Source organism: Chelonoidis abingdonii, chromosome 19, assembly GCF_003597395.2.
Source record: "Chelonoidis abingdonii isolate Lonesome George chromosome 19, CheloAbing_2.0, whole genome shotgun sequence".
Lineage (NCBI taxonomy): Eukaryota > Metazoa > Chordata > Testudines > Testudinidae > Chelonoidis > Chelonoidis abingdonii.
Genome location: NC_133787.1, coordinates 11,131,303 through 11,149,244, shown reverse-complemented (window position 1 = coordinate 11,149,244; position 17,942 = coordinate 11,131,303). Strand labels below are relative to the sequence as shown.

At 40.5% G+C, this 17,942-nt stretch overlaps 2 protein-coding genes across 5 annotated transcripts in view; both read left to right on the top strand.

Moving 5' to 3' along the window:
• The window catches only part of LPCAT2 (lysophosphatidylcholine acyltransferase 2), a 71,867-nt gene that overhangs the window by 40,004 nt on the left and 13,921 nt on the right, over nt 1–17,942 (top strand). For 2 of the 4 annotated variants that reach the window (XR_012657290.1, XM_032773509.2), the window contains exons 9-14: nt 503–585; nt 1,223–1,348; nt 2,971–3,124; nt 11,319–11,417; nt 13,488–13,629; nt 14,875–15,113. Coding sequence is in view for 3 of the 4 variants with exons in the window: in XM_032773509.2 (XP_032629400.1) it covers nt 503–585; nt 1,223–1,348; nt 2,971–3,124; nt 11,319–11,417; nt 13,488–13,629; nt 14,875–15,113 (843 nt within the window). In the remaining variant the exon portion in view is untranslated. Of the gene's footprint in view, nt 1–502; nt 586–1,222; nt 1,349–2,970; nt 3,125–11,318; nt 11,418–13,487; nt 13,630–14,874; nt 16,568–17,942 lie in introns of those variants that run through there. The other 2 variants (XM_075073801.1, XM_032773510.2) reach the window with 1 other exon arrangement.
• CAPNS2 (calpain small subunit 2) lies at nt 4,636–6,589 on the top strand. Its single transcript, XM_032773511.2, has one exon. It carries the CDS (start codon nt 5,228–5,230, stop codon nt 5,969–5,971), a length of 744 nt encoding a protein of 247 aa, XP_032629402.1. The 5' UTR covers nt 4,636–5,227; the 3' UTR covers nt 5,972–6,589.

The following is a 17,942-nucleotide window of genomic DNA, read 5'->3' as shown; positions in this document are numbered from 1 at the left end:
AATTTTATTTATATAACCCTTTTGCTGATTTTTAAAGTGTTACATAAACAGGACAGGTGAAATATTATCATGTAAAGCAACCATAAACACATGAAAAGACCTAGGTTTACAATTTATGATTAAAACTCTACTATCTACACAATATACATAGACATAAAATGTAAAAACTTAAATATCTTAGAAACAGTAGCCAATCAGTTGTTTTAATTGTCATATTTGAATTCAGCACATCAAAATACATAGTAAATACCACATTTTATCTCTGAAGCAGATGACTTCTCAAAAATTGTAGACCAGTGTAATCTGCTGTGTAGTGTTTTTGTTTGGGTAAGTTTAGAAAAAAAACAAACCAAAGCCTGAGCTGTTTCTAAAGCTATGGAGACCTCTAGTGGCTGATTACTTAATTGCTTGACTGATATTTTTTTTCCCCTTTGTGATGCAAAACCCTATCAGTAATAAGTTAATGACTGTGCAGATTTACTGAATAAATTATATTTTTCAGTTTCTACCTGTCCATGTTCCTACTGAGGAAGAGAAAAAGGATCCTACTCTTTTTGCCACCAGAGTCCGTAATATCATGGCAATGTACGTATCCAGATAAAAAAAATTCTCAAGCACTTACCAAGAACTGTTCTTATATATCCTGGGCACTGATTCAAATATATTTTGAACTGCTTTAGGGATCTGAAATATTTCAGGGAGTGATTGACAAAGCCATGATTCACCTAAGTCCTAGGATTCATATTTGAATCTCTAAATTAATTGTATAAGGTGTAAACGCTTCTGTAACTAGACAGTTCCTAATTGGCTAATTATTACTGATTTGTAATAAGTTAATTGTTCTGTGCTTCACTATAATGCATTTAATTGGTGTAAAGCTGGAGTAATCATTTGCATGACAAGACATAAGTGCACAGATTCAGTTTTCTCTGCTGTGGTTAATGGACCTAATTCTGCTCTGTTCCAACTGTGTAAATCTCAAACAATTGGCTTGACTCCAGTGTAATGACTGTGGATTTGTACTGGCATAACTATGAATAGAACTATGAACAGCAGCTATACTAACCGCTTAAATGGTGAAAGGATAAATTCTCATCTAGGCTGTTTACATATCACCTTTGAGACCAGCACTGAGGAAGGTTGGGGGGTAGAGGGGGAGGAGAAGGGGGAAAGTAAGATTCAAAAATCTGGTTAAGATGTTTGTCTTTCTACTACATTTCAGGGCTTTGAATGTGCCAGTTACAGACCATACTTTTGAAGACTGCAGACTTATGATTTCAGCAGGACAGCTGACCTTGCCCATGGAAGCAGGACTGGTGGAGTTTACCAAAATCAGCAAGAAACTGAAGTGAGAGAGGTTTTGCTATTCCAAGTTTTTTAATGACTTTAGAGCTGAGCAAGACATTGTCGTGTTCTCCAGAAACAGTAACATTGGTCTGAAGTAAATAGGATGGAATTCAACAGGGACAAATGCAAAGTACTCCACTCAGAAAGGAACGATCAGTTGCACGCATACAAATTGAGAAATGACTGCCTAGGAAGGAGTACTGCGGAAAGGGATCTGGGGGTCATGGTGGACCACAATCTAAATAAGCTAATATAAGCTAAAATGTAACATTGTTGCCAAAAAAGCAAACATCATTCTGGGATGTATAAGCAGGAGTGTTGTAAGCAAGACACAAGAAGCAATTCTTCTGCTTTACTTCGGGCTGATCAGCCTCAACTGGAGTACTGTGTCCAGTTCTGGGCACCACATTTCAGGAAGGATGTGGACAAATTGGAAAAAGTCCAGAGAACTGTAACAAAAATAATGAAAGGTCTAGAAAACATGACCTATGAGTGAAAAAATTGGGATATTAGGAAAAGCTTCCTAACTGTCAGGGTGGTTAAGCACTGGAATAAATTGCCTAGGGAGGTTGTGGAATCTCCATCATTGGAAAGTTTTAAGAGCAGGTTAGACAAACACATGTCAGGAATGGTCTAGATAATAGTCCTGCCATGAGTGCCGAGGACTGGACTAAATGACCTCTCGAGGTCCCTTCCAGTCCTATGATTCTGTGAACAAGGACAAATTGCCTGGTTGATTATTTGATCTTGCATAATGTATTTTAGGATTGGAAAAGTAATATAGTCTCTCTAGAAATTAGAGATGGAAAAGGCCCATAGGGATTAAATTATGGCTTGGACTATGCGCCTGTGTGAGGAAGTAAGAATCTGCCTATTGTAGTTCTATAGCCCTCGGCTACAGTAGTATCTCAGCACCTCACAATCTTTAATGTGTTTATCGTCACAGCAGCCCTGTGAGATAGGGAAGTACTATTATCCCCATTTCACAGGTGGGATGCTGAGGTGCAGAGAGCCCAAGTGACTGCCCCAGAGTCACAAAGGAAATTTGTACCAGAGCAGGAAATTGAACCTGCATCTTCCAAGTGCTGCCTTCAACCCAAATCACAGGACCATGCTTCCTCTGTGTTGGGGATAGGGCGCTGTCACTTCTCCTGACAATGAGATGCGTTCTGAGGTGCATCAGTATCATTACTCAGCCAGCGGCTTAGTTGCAGAGGTAAAAGGTGCCCTCTCCCATGTGGGAGCTAATGCTGTGACATGAAACAGTGACGGCTGGGTGGATTCACATTTAAGGCAGTGCAATGTTGTCTTTAGTTCTGTTGCCGGATGTTGCCTATGCTTCTGAAAACTCTCATCTTCTGTGCAGTGAGTGCTGAGATACCTAAGCACAGAATTAGCTTTAGTAAAAAAAAAAAAATAATAATAATAATAATTTTCAGGGGGTTTTAAATGCTGATTCAGTGTGAAATATCGCACATTGAAAGCACATTTCAGTGCACTACATACTCCACACTATCCAGTTTTCTGTTGTGGAAACTGCAATCACTCTCTTGCTACTAAAACTCCATCTCTTTTGAGCCCTGCTGCACAGAAGTTAATTACGTCATCCTCTGATTTTTATAGTCTAAAATGGGATCCTATCCGAGATCAGCTGGATACATTTGCTGCTATTGCAAATGCCTCCAAAGGGGGAAGAATTGGAATGGAGGAGTTTGCCGAGTACTTGAAGCTGCCTGTCTCAGATGTTCTCAAAGAGCTGTTCCTGCTCTTCGATAGGGTAAGGATTTATGGCTCTGACTGAAATAAGGTGTCTTATTAACATTCTCTTAGGAATCGTTTTCCCTAAAGATATTTGCAAGCATAAGTCCAGCTCGTAAAAGGAGTAAATTGCCAACCAAAATCCTATTGACAGGATTGTAAGGCTGCAGGTAACTGAGGGAGCCCAATACGTGTAATATGAGTGCACATTCGTGCTTGTGAAAACATGCTGTACTTTGGAAAGGTTGCCGTTTATGCACTGTGCGCTATGTACAGTCAGCATGGTATGCTGCAAGCAGGGCTGGCTTTCAGCCGATTCATCCGATTCCCATGAATCGGACCCTGCGTCTAAGAGGGCCCTGCAGCATCCGAAAGATGGGCCTCGCAAGGTAAGGCCCTGGAAGACAACTGCTGCCGCCGAGGAAGGACCCTCTGCCAAAGTGCCACCGGAGACAGCGGCAACCAATTGAGCTACCGCCGAATTGCTGCCGCTGTCTTTGGCTGCAGCTCAATCGCTGCTGCTGTCTTCAACGGCATTTCAGCGGTGGATCTTTCGAATCGGGCCCCACAAGTCCTAAAGCTGGCCCTGGCTGAAAGCACTCAAGGATCTGTTGTTCACATTTTATTTTCGGAGTTTCACAAACTCTGCATGTTTTTCCTGGTCCTGCTTTTAGTAAGCGTCCCTATCAAGGAATTGTGCCATATAGCACTGACAAAATTTGTTTTGAGATTCTCCAGGTCTGAACGAATTCATCAGCATAAAATGAAGGGTCCAATTTCATCGTCGTCTTTTTAAAACGCTAACTGTATTGAAAGTGCCTGACCTACAGACATATGTGAACATTTCATCACCACAGACCATATTTAATCCCAGCTGTTCGGTATGACCATAGTATGTCTGTCTGTCTGTCTCTCTCTCTCTAGGAAACTATTGGCTAAGGCCCTACTTTTCCCCAAGCTGGGACTTTCCAGTATGCTGAGTAAACTATAGTCATTTGAGGATCACTTTCCATGCTTACAGTGTGGTGCTGATTACCAGATTACGGTATGGCTCCATGTAATAAGGTCCTACAGAGCAGTAGAGTAGCTGGATAGAATTTTCAGTGAAAATAAAAATCTCACTTGTCCCAAACGAAATCAGCGACGCTTAAAATCCCAGCTCTTTGACTCAGGATAGCAAGCTTACTGCTGATGTTCATGTAAGTCTGGCTCGAGCGACTCATCAACACCTTGTTCTTCCTGCCTGCTTTTTTTTTTTTTAATTTAATTTCAAAATACTCAACTTGCACACAAGAACACAGCTCTTTGGGGAAGGAATGGAAATGAGTTATGGGAACTCTCAGCTCTAGGTCACTGACTTGAGCCTCACCCAAATTTGTAGCCACCAAAAGGCCATCAAAATCTCAGATAGTAAAATGAGTGGACAAGGGTCCGTGATATAGAAACCCCCATCATACCTGATTCTTGTTCAGTCTTAGCAGACAGGCTACAGACAAAGTGAAACTAAACTATCTTGACCATTAGGCTGTGGCCACCACAGTAAGTGGGAGGTTGAGACCCATTGGCATGGCTAGTTAGGTAATCTTGTATTGCTGCTAGCCACGCTGCACCTATTTGGACAAACAAGTTACTTTAATTTCTGAACTCCAACAAAGGTAAAGACATTGGAGAGGAGAATGCAGGGACAGATACAACCATGGTAAACTGAGCGGATCTCCTTGGGAAGTTAAGTTAGAAGTTGTCTAACCTTGGTTGTGGTCCTTTCTAACGTTAAATTGCTCAAAGGATCACCAAGGACATTTTGAAAATTTTGCTGTATGGTTTTCAACCCCTCAGTTTTACCCTAAAATGGTTTCACATCAGATAATACAAATCTGATCTGTAAAATAAAAAGCAAGTGTTCGGAGAGAGAAATACTTGTCAAAAGCAGAGGGTGGCTGCAGGGAGCTGATGGAATTCAGGCAACCAAAGGCTGCATCAGACATGCCTGGGCATGGGGAATACTAATACTTCAGACAGATAATCTGTATTTTGCTCACACCCAGCTCAGGCTCCATTACTGCTCTCAGAGGCTGCAGGATTTTCAGCTCTCATCTGGTTAATTCTCTGTAAACCATTCACCATGTTCCTTGCTCAAGCCTTGCTTGGTGGAGGGAGCAGCAGTGGAGGGGGCCTTGCAAGAGGTCTGGGAGGTCTTTTAGCAGGAGGTGGACAAGGAGGAGGGAATCTTGGAGGACTCGTTGGAGGACTCGTCAACATTATCAGTGAGGTAGCAGCTCAGTACACCCCAGAGCCACCCCCAACTCCTCGCAGCCACTTCATGAACGTGGAAGCCGGAGAGAGTGAGGAGATAAGTCAGTTCCGCCGACTCTTCGTCCAGCTGGCCGGAGATGACATGGAAGTGTGCGCCACCGAGTTGATGGACATTCTAAACAAGGTGGTGGCCAGACATAAAAACCTGAAGACAGAAGGCTTCAGCCTGGACACATGCCGGAGCATGGTGTCAGTCATGGACAGTGACACAACCGGCAAGCTGGGCTTTGAGGAGTTTAAGTACCTGTGGAACAACATCAAGAAGTGGCAATGCGTGTACAAAGAACACTACTCTGACCAGTCAGGAATTCTTGGGAGTGCTCAGCTGCCAGACGCATTCAAGGCTTCAGGGTTCCAGCTGAATGAACAGCTCTACCAGATGATCATTCGCAGATACTCCGATGAAAACGGAAGCATGGATTTCAATAACTTCATCAGTTGTTTGGTGCGACTGGATGGCATGTTCCGTGCCTTCAAATCCCTGGACCAAGATGGAGACGGCCTGGTGAACATGAACATTCAAGAGTGGCTGCAGCTGACCATGTACTCCTGAGGGAACACACTGGAGTGGAATACACTCCAACTGTGTGCTCTTGTTTATGCTGGTGTTAACTAACTAGAGCCTTTCTCCTTTTTCAAGAGCAACTGTTTGTCAAGTCAAGCAAGCTTTGTTGCTATGAAAGAGCACACAATAATGCTTAAAAACCCCTTAGTTTATTGTGAAATGTTTGTTTTTTCTACTGTGTACGTTTTACAGTTGTTTGGATTGTTGAGGGGCTACCAAATGGAGCATTTCTTGAGCTGTGCAAGACTGGGTGTGCACACACATGCATATGAGTACCTATAATAGAAAACTAGATTTGGGTTCAAAAAGGAGAGAATGGTGATGGAAAGAGTAGTTGTTAAGGCTTTCGTCTCATATAGTATGTTGGTGGCTGGTGGATGTATACCTGTAATACAGAATACATTTCTGATTTTTTCTTAAGACTGTGGTTGTGTTTGATGACTGTTTTGATTTTTATGTGTTATCTAGCAGTACTTATTTTGCTGGAGGCAGATGCTGTGCTTGCCTGTAGGGAAATTGCTAGTAAATAGAGGTGTATTGATTTCTAATTTGTAAGGAATTATTTGTAATGGGGAAAATAAATTGGAGTATTAATTATTATAATAATCAGTGGATTTTGAGAGACAAACTACATCTCTTCTCTTTCCTACTTCTGCTGTCTCATTGTTTTCAGCTGAAATGTTTCCTGGGGACCCAGTGCTTGGTATATACTCTTTTTATTCCTGCAGCCTTCTAACAAATATTTTTACTGTAAAGTGCAATAATATGAGTAGTGCTAAAATACAGAATTGCCTATCAAGAGGGCCATTGAACTGCTGCGGTCACCTATTAGACAGACAGATGCACAAATTTAGCCTCGGCTTATCTCCATTGAAGTGGAGTTTCCTCAGGGATGAATTTGACCCACAATCTCTAACTACAGTAGTTTCATTCATGTCAGGGCAGAGATGCTTGCAGTGGCATTAAAAGGCAAGAAGCAGCAGGAACTGGAGAAGGTGTGTGCCTGCAGTTCAGAATGTCCTTGGCTGCTTTAAAGCAAAATTATTTTACATGGGCCTAGTTGATATTAACACGTGTGTGTGTTTGAGAGAGAGAGAGAGAGCGCGTGAGCATGCTGAATGGAATGTGAAAAGATGAGTCAAGCACTCATCTCTAGTTCAAACATCTAGCTGCCTATGCCCTTCCTACACCACCTTGATAAGAAAGTGTCATCAGCAGCTAACTAACTAAACAATAGGGGGATAGCATTTGATTATTAACAGGATGATGTATTTTGAAATCATTATGGCTTCCATCTCCATTTCTACGTTCACCAAGTCTGTGTGCACATTGTCGTTGAAATCTGATCAGCTTTCCACAATGTACGAACTGTCGTTTAAATCATTTACGGTGCACGATACCAGACTGAATGACAGAAACTTAGTAAAAATAAAAGAATAGTCAAATTGTGACAAAATAGGTTAACTTCTGACCCACATCCACATCGTCCACAAATTAATAAATCACAGAAACATTTTGGCTAGGTGGGTAATAATCCCAGTAGAAGATTGAGTGAAGGAGAGAGAATGACACCTTTGTGATTGTTTCTATATTGTTTGCTTTAGAATCTCTGTCTTTCAGGCTAATGAGATCTCACCTGTGGGTACAGGTAATTGTTTGGCAGGGAAGGATTAAAATAACAACCTCCTGCATGATGTTCCCTATTATGAAAATAAGACATGTAAAAGCACATCCCTACTGCTGTGTCCAATAGGAATTCCTCTCTCTCTGTTGCAGACCTAGAAGCGATTGTGGTGATGATTTTCTTTGACATGCAGAAACAGTTCTCCTAGGAAATATGGTTTCTAAATCAAACTAGAAACTACAGTAAAAGTCGATGTGAAAACTATCCCTGTTATGACACCTTTTATAAGCACAGTGCAAGTTGGGCCCCTTGGGCAATGACACCTCAGGCTTTTTCCACATCAATTCTGTGCAATCCATCTGGCCTTGGAAGGGGTTTTGCTAGTTGGAAAAAAGGTAATTCAGTGTCCATGCCCAATCTTTCTCCCTGTGGAGCTCTGAAGAGACTGTTTATTGTGGGGGGGAGGGATGTTTTCTTACAATATGCAAGCTTTACTGCTACTGAGACCACCATAAATGTACTTAACTGAGCACATGCCTCTGACTCATAAACAGAAAATACGTCTTAAATATATAGTACCCCATACTGAAAACAGCAATGCAATGCTGAAGTCTGGTTTAAAATCAGAATACACAGTAAAATTGTTATGTTTAACTTTTACTTTTCTTTAGCAACATACAAATATTTAAATAAGCTACATGTATTTGCTATGCCAAATACCCAATTAATAGTAAGTATAGCTGAGGAGCAGCATTCAGCACACTGCAAGATCCCAAAGTCACACTAGCCAGCCACTGCTTCATTTGTGCTTTCCAGGCCCATGTACCCCATGCTCTGTCATAGCCACTCTGAACTCTGCTGGGCATACAGCAGGTAGGTAGCCCATGGAAGCCTAGTAAGTGCCGTTATTATCCTAGCATATGACTTGGGCTATATAATAACCAGAGGCAGTGGCTTCTGCATCACAACATGGTGTATGTCGGTGGTGAGAGAATCAAGGGGGGACATTTCACCAGACAGTTGCAATGAGTTAATGTGATAAACCTGAAATGAAAACCAAAATTTTAAATTCAAAAAGTAGCGGTGCATGGAATGCTCCACCCCTTATCTTTGCTATTTGGGGAATTTGGCTTTTGGTTCACAAGTCATCTCTCTGAATAGTTTTGGTTACAGAGTTTAAATCTTGCATATCGTGCTGCAAAGCACAATCTCCTGTGAAAACAGAGAAACTGTTAGGCCAAACTTACCTGCAGTGACATTGCTTCTTACTGTCAGTATTTCTCTAGATGCATTTTTAATTCAGTGCCCATCCTTTCCCTCCTATCCTTTCTCATGTCCGGAGCCATGCAAACAACTCCATTTCTGCTCCTGCCCCTACCACCTCTCCTTTCATCGAGTATCAAGCCATCTGGCAAGTAGCCAGCATCCTAGGCGTTAGTATGATGAAGTCACAGTGTGAACCTGAAATGCAGTTATCACACCCAGATATCCAAAATGCTGGAATGAAGTACTTCTGATTGCACTGTATTTAATTCTTGGTTTTGACACCTAGATGGAAATAATTTGACCATACTAACTTTGTCATGCTCCGTTTATTAATAACAAAAGCATTAGTCCCTATTATGAACCGATTTCCAAATTCAGTGTTTTTGTGTTAAACAAAGGCCATATTCACTTAACATAGCTTACTTCCCGCACTCAACTCTTGCAGTCATATTTTTGTGCACCACTGGGACAATTTTAAACTATTAATATGATTTTTAAAGTCATACCCAAGCTAAAACCTGTATGTCATGCCACACCACATGTACGATGGAATTGTAAATTCCTGAAAACAGTTCTAGTGGAATCGGCAAAAAACCTTCAACTAATTATATACAATACAAGCATTTGCTGGACCTCTGATGATAAATTAACAATCCGGGCATTCAGATTGTAAAACTACACAATAAAAAGCAACGATACATTGTATATCTAACATTTGGATGTCACAAGATCCATAGTGTTAAAATGTCTGGCATCAGAAACCATTGGACAAAAAAAAAATTGTACCGAGGTACCAGCTAACTGTTAATCACAGAGGTTAAAGTGCAGAGATTGACTAGAAAATTGCCAACAAGCATCAAATTATACCATGCTACCTGTCTAACAGGATGCTGGTAATTTTATTAGCAGTGAAGAATTTTATAAGGAAACTTGTTGGCAAACCCCCAAGTCTCTAAACAGTAGGTGATATTCAACATTCTAAATGCTTCCACAAAGATTCTTTACCCTATCAATAGAAAACAAAACATGGGTGTCTGTAAACCGGCAGTGTATTGGCTTTAGAGGGTGAGTAAACTTGGATCTAGGTAGCAATTGCTTGAAATCTTGCCAAGTATATTGGTCATTTTTGTTTGTTTAAGAGTAAAAATACTTTCTCACCCACCTATCTGAATCCAGGACCATCCAAAGTACAGAAGCACTCATTCAGTAATGGAAATCCACAGTATGCAGATCCCAAGGATCTCAAGGCACTCTACAATTTAGTCTTGGCACTGTTCCATTATACAACTGGGGGAACTGAGGAACGGAGATGCTAAGTGTGTTGTGTTCAAGAGGACAGCACAAGCTGGTGGCAGAGCCAGAAAGCTGTGCAGATCTCCCTTCTGCTCTGTGTGTTTACCCACAAGACTATTGTTCCTTCATTTGTCTGTAAAATGTTTCATATTGATCAACTTGGGAGGATTTTGACACTACTATTTTGCCTCCTGGAAGAATACTTTAATTCAGAAATGTAGCCCTCTGCCCCCCCCCCCACCTTCACACCCCCGTCATGAATTCTACACCATCTGCATTCAGTTTTTACAAATTTGTTTGCTGTTCAAAATTTTTTGACGAATGTCTCATGGGAATATTTCAGCCCAGGGATCACCAGCCACCTTAACCTCAAGGTAGATGCTCTGTGTCTGGTCACCTAACTGTCAAACGTTACTTTTTTTTTTTTACTCATGACAGTATATCTCCCATGTCCACAAAGAACTTTTACGATCATCACATAAATACAATCAACTCAAATACCTGCTGAAATACATGTGCGTATTTGCCACTTCCCCTCACTGCAAATAGACTCGCCAATAATTTCACCTCAACCTGATAGCCAGTTGCATCAAAGGAACTGCAGTTTAGGTCTGAATGAATTTATTGTTGTAGCTTTCTACTTAATACAATCTGGTTTTCCTACTTCCAATACAGGCCATTATGATTAAAGTGCAATACCTTGTAGTTTGATTCATGAACTGTCTCAGGTATTTTTACAGCCTTCTGAACGTAGTACTTGCTCCACAGAAAGCCCATGGTAACTTCTTGACTATGCATTTGCTGTATCATATCTCTGTGTTCTATACCTTATAGCTAAAAGTACTTTTGGGGGTGATCAAAAGCTAATAACCAAAACTCTCTTCTTACGCAGGTAAAGATTTTAATCCTTTTGTGAAATGGTGCTTACAAAACTGCAGCCAGACGTCAATTGTTCATCTGTAGAAATGCTTTCTCTGGTCATTTTTAAATGGTACAAATGTACTGATTTTTTTTCCCTAGAATTTTTTTAAAAAATAGTAAATTAAGCATTAGTACAGATCGCATAGCTTGATTATATTTCTCATATGATGAGCCTTTCAAGTGATCCAAGCTATTAACTCTAACTTTTGCCATCTGTCCTTGTGGTTACAGAATGGAGATGGCACCATAGACTTCCGAGAATACGTGATTGGTTTATCTGTTCTTTGTAACCCTGCCAACACAGAAGAGACCATTCAGATGGCATTTAAGGTAAGTTCAGTTTAGTACAGCACTATAAACCTGACAAACCTGGGCTGACTGTAATTCTGTTCTCTTTCAAATCATAATATAAATTTATAGATTCAATCTGTCATGTGAATGTGAGTAATACTCTTAAACCAATTGACATTTGTAGTGAAGAAAATGCAGATGTCAGCTTCGTAGATAAGTTCTTCAAAAGCCATGTGAAGGCACTAAGGAATATGTAACTTGGCAAGATAACTCCAAAAATGATTCAGCAATAATTACCCGCTGCTGTGGGGGTGTTCTTGAGTGATACGTAGATCAGAATAGTCTGGTGGGGCTGAAGTGTTTAGTCTAGCTCAGGGGTAGGCAACCTATGACACGCGTGCCGAATGCGGCACACAAGCTGAGTTTCAGTAGCACTCACACTGCCCGGGTCCTGGCCACTGGTCCAGGGGGCTCTGCATTTTAATTTAATTTTAAATGAAGCTTCTTAAACATTTTAAAAATCTTATTTATTTTACATACCATAATAGTTTAGTTATATATTATAGACTTATAGAAAGAGACCTTCTAAAAACGTTAAAATGTATCACTGGCACGCGAAACCTTAAATCAGAGTGAATAAATGGAGACTCGGCACAGCACTGCTGAAAGGTTGCCGGCCCCTGGTCTAGTTGTTCTTTTTAAAAAAATCATCAGTGGACATGTCAAGGTTAATAAAATAAAAAATTTAGTTACCAGCTTGTTTTGAATCATGGACACTTAGACTTTGAGATCCCTCCACTGCTCTGCTTTTGTGTATTCCTTGTGCAGTGTCTTGAGATGTGAGGGAAAGTTACTCTGAATAGGACTCTCATAAGAGAGACCAGTGCTTACTCAAGACGTCGAGTATATTTTTATGTGAAATTATTGTGTCCTATTGCAGCTCTATATAGCTAAGTGTTCCGGCAATCCAGCCTGTTCAACCACTGCTCAAAAGGTTGCTCTGCTTTCTCAGAGATGTTTTGTGTCTGAACATCCTCAGAAAGACTGGCCTCCAGACCATAGCAACCGCCAATGGTATATTAACTGTTGCATTTACACCTCTACCCCAATATAACGTTGTCCTTGGGAGCCAAAAAATCTTACTGCGTTATAGGTGAAACCGCGTTCTATCGAACTTGCTTTGATCAGCCGGAGTACGCAGCCCCACCCCCCGGAGCACTGCTTTACCGCGTTCTACCCAAATTCATGTTATTTCGGGGTAGAGGTGTACTTTGAAGCCGATAATTTGGACATCATTACTCTCCTCAATGGGAAGCGTTCTACTCTGAAATGGAGCTATGACTTTTTTCTTCCATTATCTGCTATCAAACATGGTTTCACTTGCAGTGGGTTCTGCTCGACTGCAGGGGTTCACCCCTGAGAAGCTCTTTACAGGATGGGAGCTATCGTTCCGTTTATTTCTGGCACTAGTGAGTGGTTAGTGCAGCTGCTCACTGTCACTGCCATGCTAGAAAGGATGGCATGAAATATGTGGTGGGCGACAAATCATGCATGTTATTACAATATGGATTTTCATCCTAGCCAAAACAGGAGCAAGTTCAGTCATGTCATAAAAGGTTAATTTGCAGAAAAAAAAGACAAAACCTGATGGTATTCTTTTTAGTACTTATACATGGGACACTTTTTTTAAAATAAATATAATTGTTTATAACAAACTATGGGCCGTGTTTTTTGAAAAAGCTACTTTAGTGGTATTTTTCCATGACTAGTTTCTGAGCATGTTCTCCAGCACAGAATATTTACATCCAATTATTGCATTTGTCCATCATGCATCCTTTGATCTCAGTGTTGTCTTTCTTTTGAAAAGTTCCTTGAAAAATGTCCCATCTCATTCTCTGGAAAAAAACTTTTTTTAAAATTTGTAATAAAAATTAGCTGTTGGGACTCCAGTCTTCAAATCACAGTGACAACTGCTGAGACATCTTGAATGGCAGAGATCATTATTGGGTGCTTTCAAAGGTTAATTTGAATTGAAATTGCTGTGCTACCACACAGGCAAACTGATACCAGGGGTGTTCACGTTACAGTTTTGTAATCTTTCTACTTCAGCTCTTTGACGTTGATGATGACGGCAGCATAACAGAAGAAGAGTTTGCTTGTATTCTCCGGTCATCTCTTGGCGTACCTGACCTTGATGTTTCTCAACTCTTTAAGGAAATGGACACAGATAATTCTGGGAAGATAACCTATAGTAAGTATATTTCATAGGACTAATACACTTATACTAAGAAAGAGCTTTCATATTACTACTCTAAGATCTCAGTCTCCGATTATTACAGATTCAGAACTTTTCCCCACAAAAAAAGTCTAACAGGTGCCTAGACCACTCATATGTTGTTACTGTTGAGAAAAATATGTGGTTGGGAAACATGGACCAAGATGATGTATTAATTTCTCCTTAACTGTATGTCTACACTTGGAGCTGGGAGTGTTATTTAGTTGGGGATTGGTCCTGCTTTGAGCAGAGGGTTGGACTAGATGACCTCCTGAGCTCCCCTCCAACCCTGATATTCTGTGATTCCCATTCGAAGAGACATACTTGCACTGCCGTGCCAGAGACCCTAGGCACATTTTCAGGGCTGCTAGCCAGTCCCACCACTCTCGCTACCATGGCTACATTTTATTTTTAGCGCATGAGCTCAATGGGAGCAAGTGCAAGTATTTCTCCTCATGCTGGGAATCACTCCCCCCAGCTCTAAGTGTAGGTGTAACGTAAGAGATCTTATAACATCATTTCGGTTGGTTTTTATATGCCATCTCCATCACCATGTATGCCTTACAAGAGATTCCCACAAGCAGCCAATGGATTAACTTCTTCCATACTTCCCCTGACACAATCGCCACAATCGGTAAATTTTCTGTCTTCTCAACTGCCCCGCCCCCTTTCTTCTTCCTTCGTTGCTGCTATTATTATGGCAGAGAGAAAGCTGTGCTGAAGCCATGAGCTTTGCACATCCCATTTAAGGCAATGAGACTTGTGGTCTTTCTAAGATCCTGTATTAGGCAATTCCAAAGTCTGGAATTTATATGTGAAATCTGTGTCTCCCACACTAGTGAATTCCACCACAGGGACCGACAGTCACCTCTTATGCTTCTTAGCAGCTATGAACCATTATTTGTAATGAAATAGTCCACAATAGCCTCACTTTTTGACAAGTGTAAAATTTTAACTTTTAAGGTTACCATTCAATTGGCATTTCAGTTTCTGGACTAAATATAGAACAGCTTCAATAGAAATAGTAATTCCCAAACTGCCCACCCTGGAGACTGTTGCCCCTTCCTCTGAAGCTTCTTGTCCTGGTCACTGTCCATGAAGGGATACTGGTCTCAGTGTGGCAGTCACTATAATTTTATTTGCTGTAATACTGTTATTGTGCAGTAGAGTATTTTGCATTGTTGCTGCTCAACACACTGTCTTTACTGTCTTTAATTCCAGATGAGTTTAAGGACTTTGCATTCAAGCATCCAGAATATGCCAAGTTATTTACTACATACCTAGAGCTACAGAGGTGCGAGCTACAGACATTAGATGAAGAAGATTATCAGACATCAGAAGACACATACTCACAGAGTAAGACATCAGTTTCAGAAAAGACTCCAATCGCAAGAAATAAAGTCGGTCCTGAAAGCAATGATGAAGACATCTCAAGTACTTCAGACAAAAAGGATGACTAAGTATAAACAGCCTGATAATTCTGCATTTACACTGTGCACATTTCACTGAGGTTATTTTATATCAAAATGTGCTTGTTAATATTGATAAGTTAAGATTTTAAGAATTTTTTTGATTTTTTTTTTTTTTTGTATTTCTCTGTGTGTCAAAATTGTGGGGGAGGAGGGATAAATAATTTATTTCATTCTGCCACTCAGCGTTGTAAGTAAAAATGTCCCCTCTTAGGTAGATTGCACAATACACTCTGAATCTAAGTTAAATGAATACCATAGCCTCAATTTTTTTTTGGTGTCAGTCTCACAGGACTGTGAATATTGTTTACTCTCTTCCAAGCAAAGTGTTTACAAGGTAGCAGACGTTGTTAAGGTAGCCAACCAAAGCAAAGTAATTTCCCAATAGGAACTGAGGAGATGATTTGCTGCTTTCCCTCACTATAGGACATTTAAATGTAAGATTTTGTTTTCTTTAGTCTGCGGGCACCCTTCAACATTTCTGAAATTTCAGAAGTATAGAAAATTTAGAATTCATATGAGAACAAGTGTTAGGAAGTTGGTATTTTAGTTAGTGCGTGGCTGTATTGAGGCTTTCCTTAATCTGTTGTCAACCACAGTCAACGTTTCTAAACAAAGCCATATTGATTCACTGATAATAGCAATATCTTTGGACAAAGGCCCACTAAAGATGGAATGGGTTGTATTTGTTAACAATAAAAATGAATTGGAGTTCAAAGATAGCAGATTATTTGAATAGGAAAACTCAGAAAACAAGGCCTCATTGGTTAGAACACTAAATGGAAAAAAAAGGCATATAAACAAACACAGTTTTTACTAATTTAATGCTATATGAAAACTAGAGGAAAATTTCAATCTAATAGTCATCAAGTGATCATGACCTGGTTCTGGTTAATGTCAAGCCATAGTTCTAATAGAATCTACTGTAAAATAGGCTTTCAGAAACCATATCTGCACTTAATACACCCCAGGAGAGTGATCCAAAGGCCACTTGAGGTCAGTGGAAAGATTCCTGTTGACTGTTTGCCTCAGTCTCCTACTGTGCAATTTCGGACCAGAGTTTTGAAATGTTGGTCCATCATCTTTTCACCCATTAACCTGTAAGGGATTTATATTCTTAGCTTTCAACATTCCTAGGAGTTACTCGCATAGATTATCCTATTCATCAAAGGGAGAAGTGGCAGGTTAGTTTCAATTAGAGAAAACCTGCTGAAAGATGGGCAAGAGGCTCAGGAATATTACCTCAAAAGCCTGGAATGTATTGTGTAGCATCAGCAGGAGATCTAGTTCTGCTATTTGAGGTCCAGTTGCAATGGTGGCTTCTGACCTTTGATCAATGATTTTACTGTCTCAAGGTATATTTACATGTTTTAGCTTTCATGTGTGATCTTCTGTAATACTATGGCTTTCTCAGTTCCAGATGCTTTAAATAAATATTTTTTTTTTAAGAACATGTGTGAGTATTGGAGGAAGGACATACTGGCTACATGGTCTACAATGTCTTTGTATGGCATAAGGTACAATGTAAGTTGAAGTTGCCATTCTTAGCCCTGAGAACGATGGTGCTGCCATTTACTGCAAGGCTAGAGAAGTATCATATGGTTGCCACTTTCCTGGAGATACAATGCCAGACAATTCTACCTGCTGACTCCCCTGGTAAAAGGGAACATTGGCACAAAGGAACCGCACACAAAGGAAAAAAGAAATTTGCAGTCATCCCTTTTGTGGAGCCTCTGAGATGCTTGTCTGTCCACAGCCTGGAAATGAGGACACGTCATAGGCAAGTAAAAGGAATCAGTGATTCGAACTATAATTCATAAATAGAAATTATGTCTGAGTTTAAGCTGAACTCTAGGAACGTGCGCTCTGACCCCACAACAGAAAATACTAGAAGAAGGATCTAACCACCACGATTTCTGAGACACCTTCCTACATGTAGTCAGTTGATCCGTCACTTTCAGAAGCTATGTATGAAAGTGTACAGACAGATCCCAGCCTGTGATAGATTTTTGGCTTGCCTCTTCAGCCAATTTATGGGATTTTTTTTGTTTTTTTTGCTGCCTCTTGCTAAGCAAATAGATTTCCCCACAAAGTTAGGAACTACAGTACCAGTATTCAAAAATTAGTTACTGAAGTGTGTGTGATTATCGATTGGGGCCACCCTTTGCCTCTGCCTGGCAAGGCTATACAAAGCACCAGTCACTGAGGGCTTGTCTAAATGGACAATCACTGGGTGTGAACCTACCCTGTACTAGCATGCTGCACTCTAGGTGTCCGTGTGGACCCTGCTGATTACTCTAAAAGTTCCCTAGTGCACTTTGAGTATTGCTGTTTTAAACATCAGTATATCAGTGTGCTGTAGGAAACTTTTAACATGCATCAGCAGGCCCCACATGTACACTTACCCTCCACTAGCCTCCTGAGTAGTATCTTCACCCCCTAGCTTGCAATGCAGGAAGTGTTCATTTAAACAAGCCCTTAGAGGCAAAATGAATATGAATTTCTTAGCAAAGAGGATTTTGTCTTACACACACATCAAATGAGGACTGTAAGTGTAGTTCATGGTTTGTGTCAGGATAGGAGGAGGATGCTTTTGTTCCAGGTAACTAAAGTAAGAGAGGGAGCATCAGTGGATAGACAAAACAGTTCTCCAGAACCTTTATGTGGCAAGAGTTGTTTATGCACACTCCTTGAATTTAGGAACATAAGAACGGCCCTACTGGGTCAGACCAAAGGTCCATCTAGCCCAGTATCCTGTCTACCGACAGTGGCCAATGCCAAGTGCCCCAGAGGGAGTGAACCTAACAGGTAATGATCAAG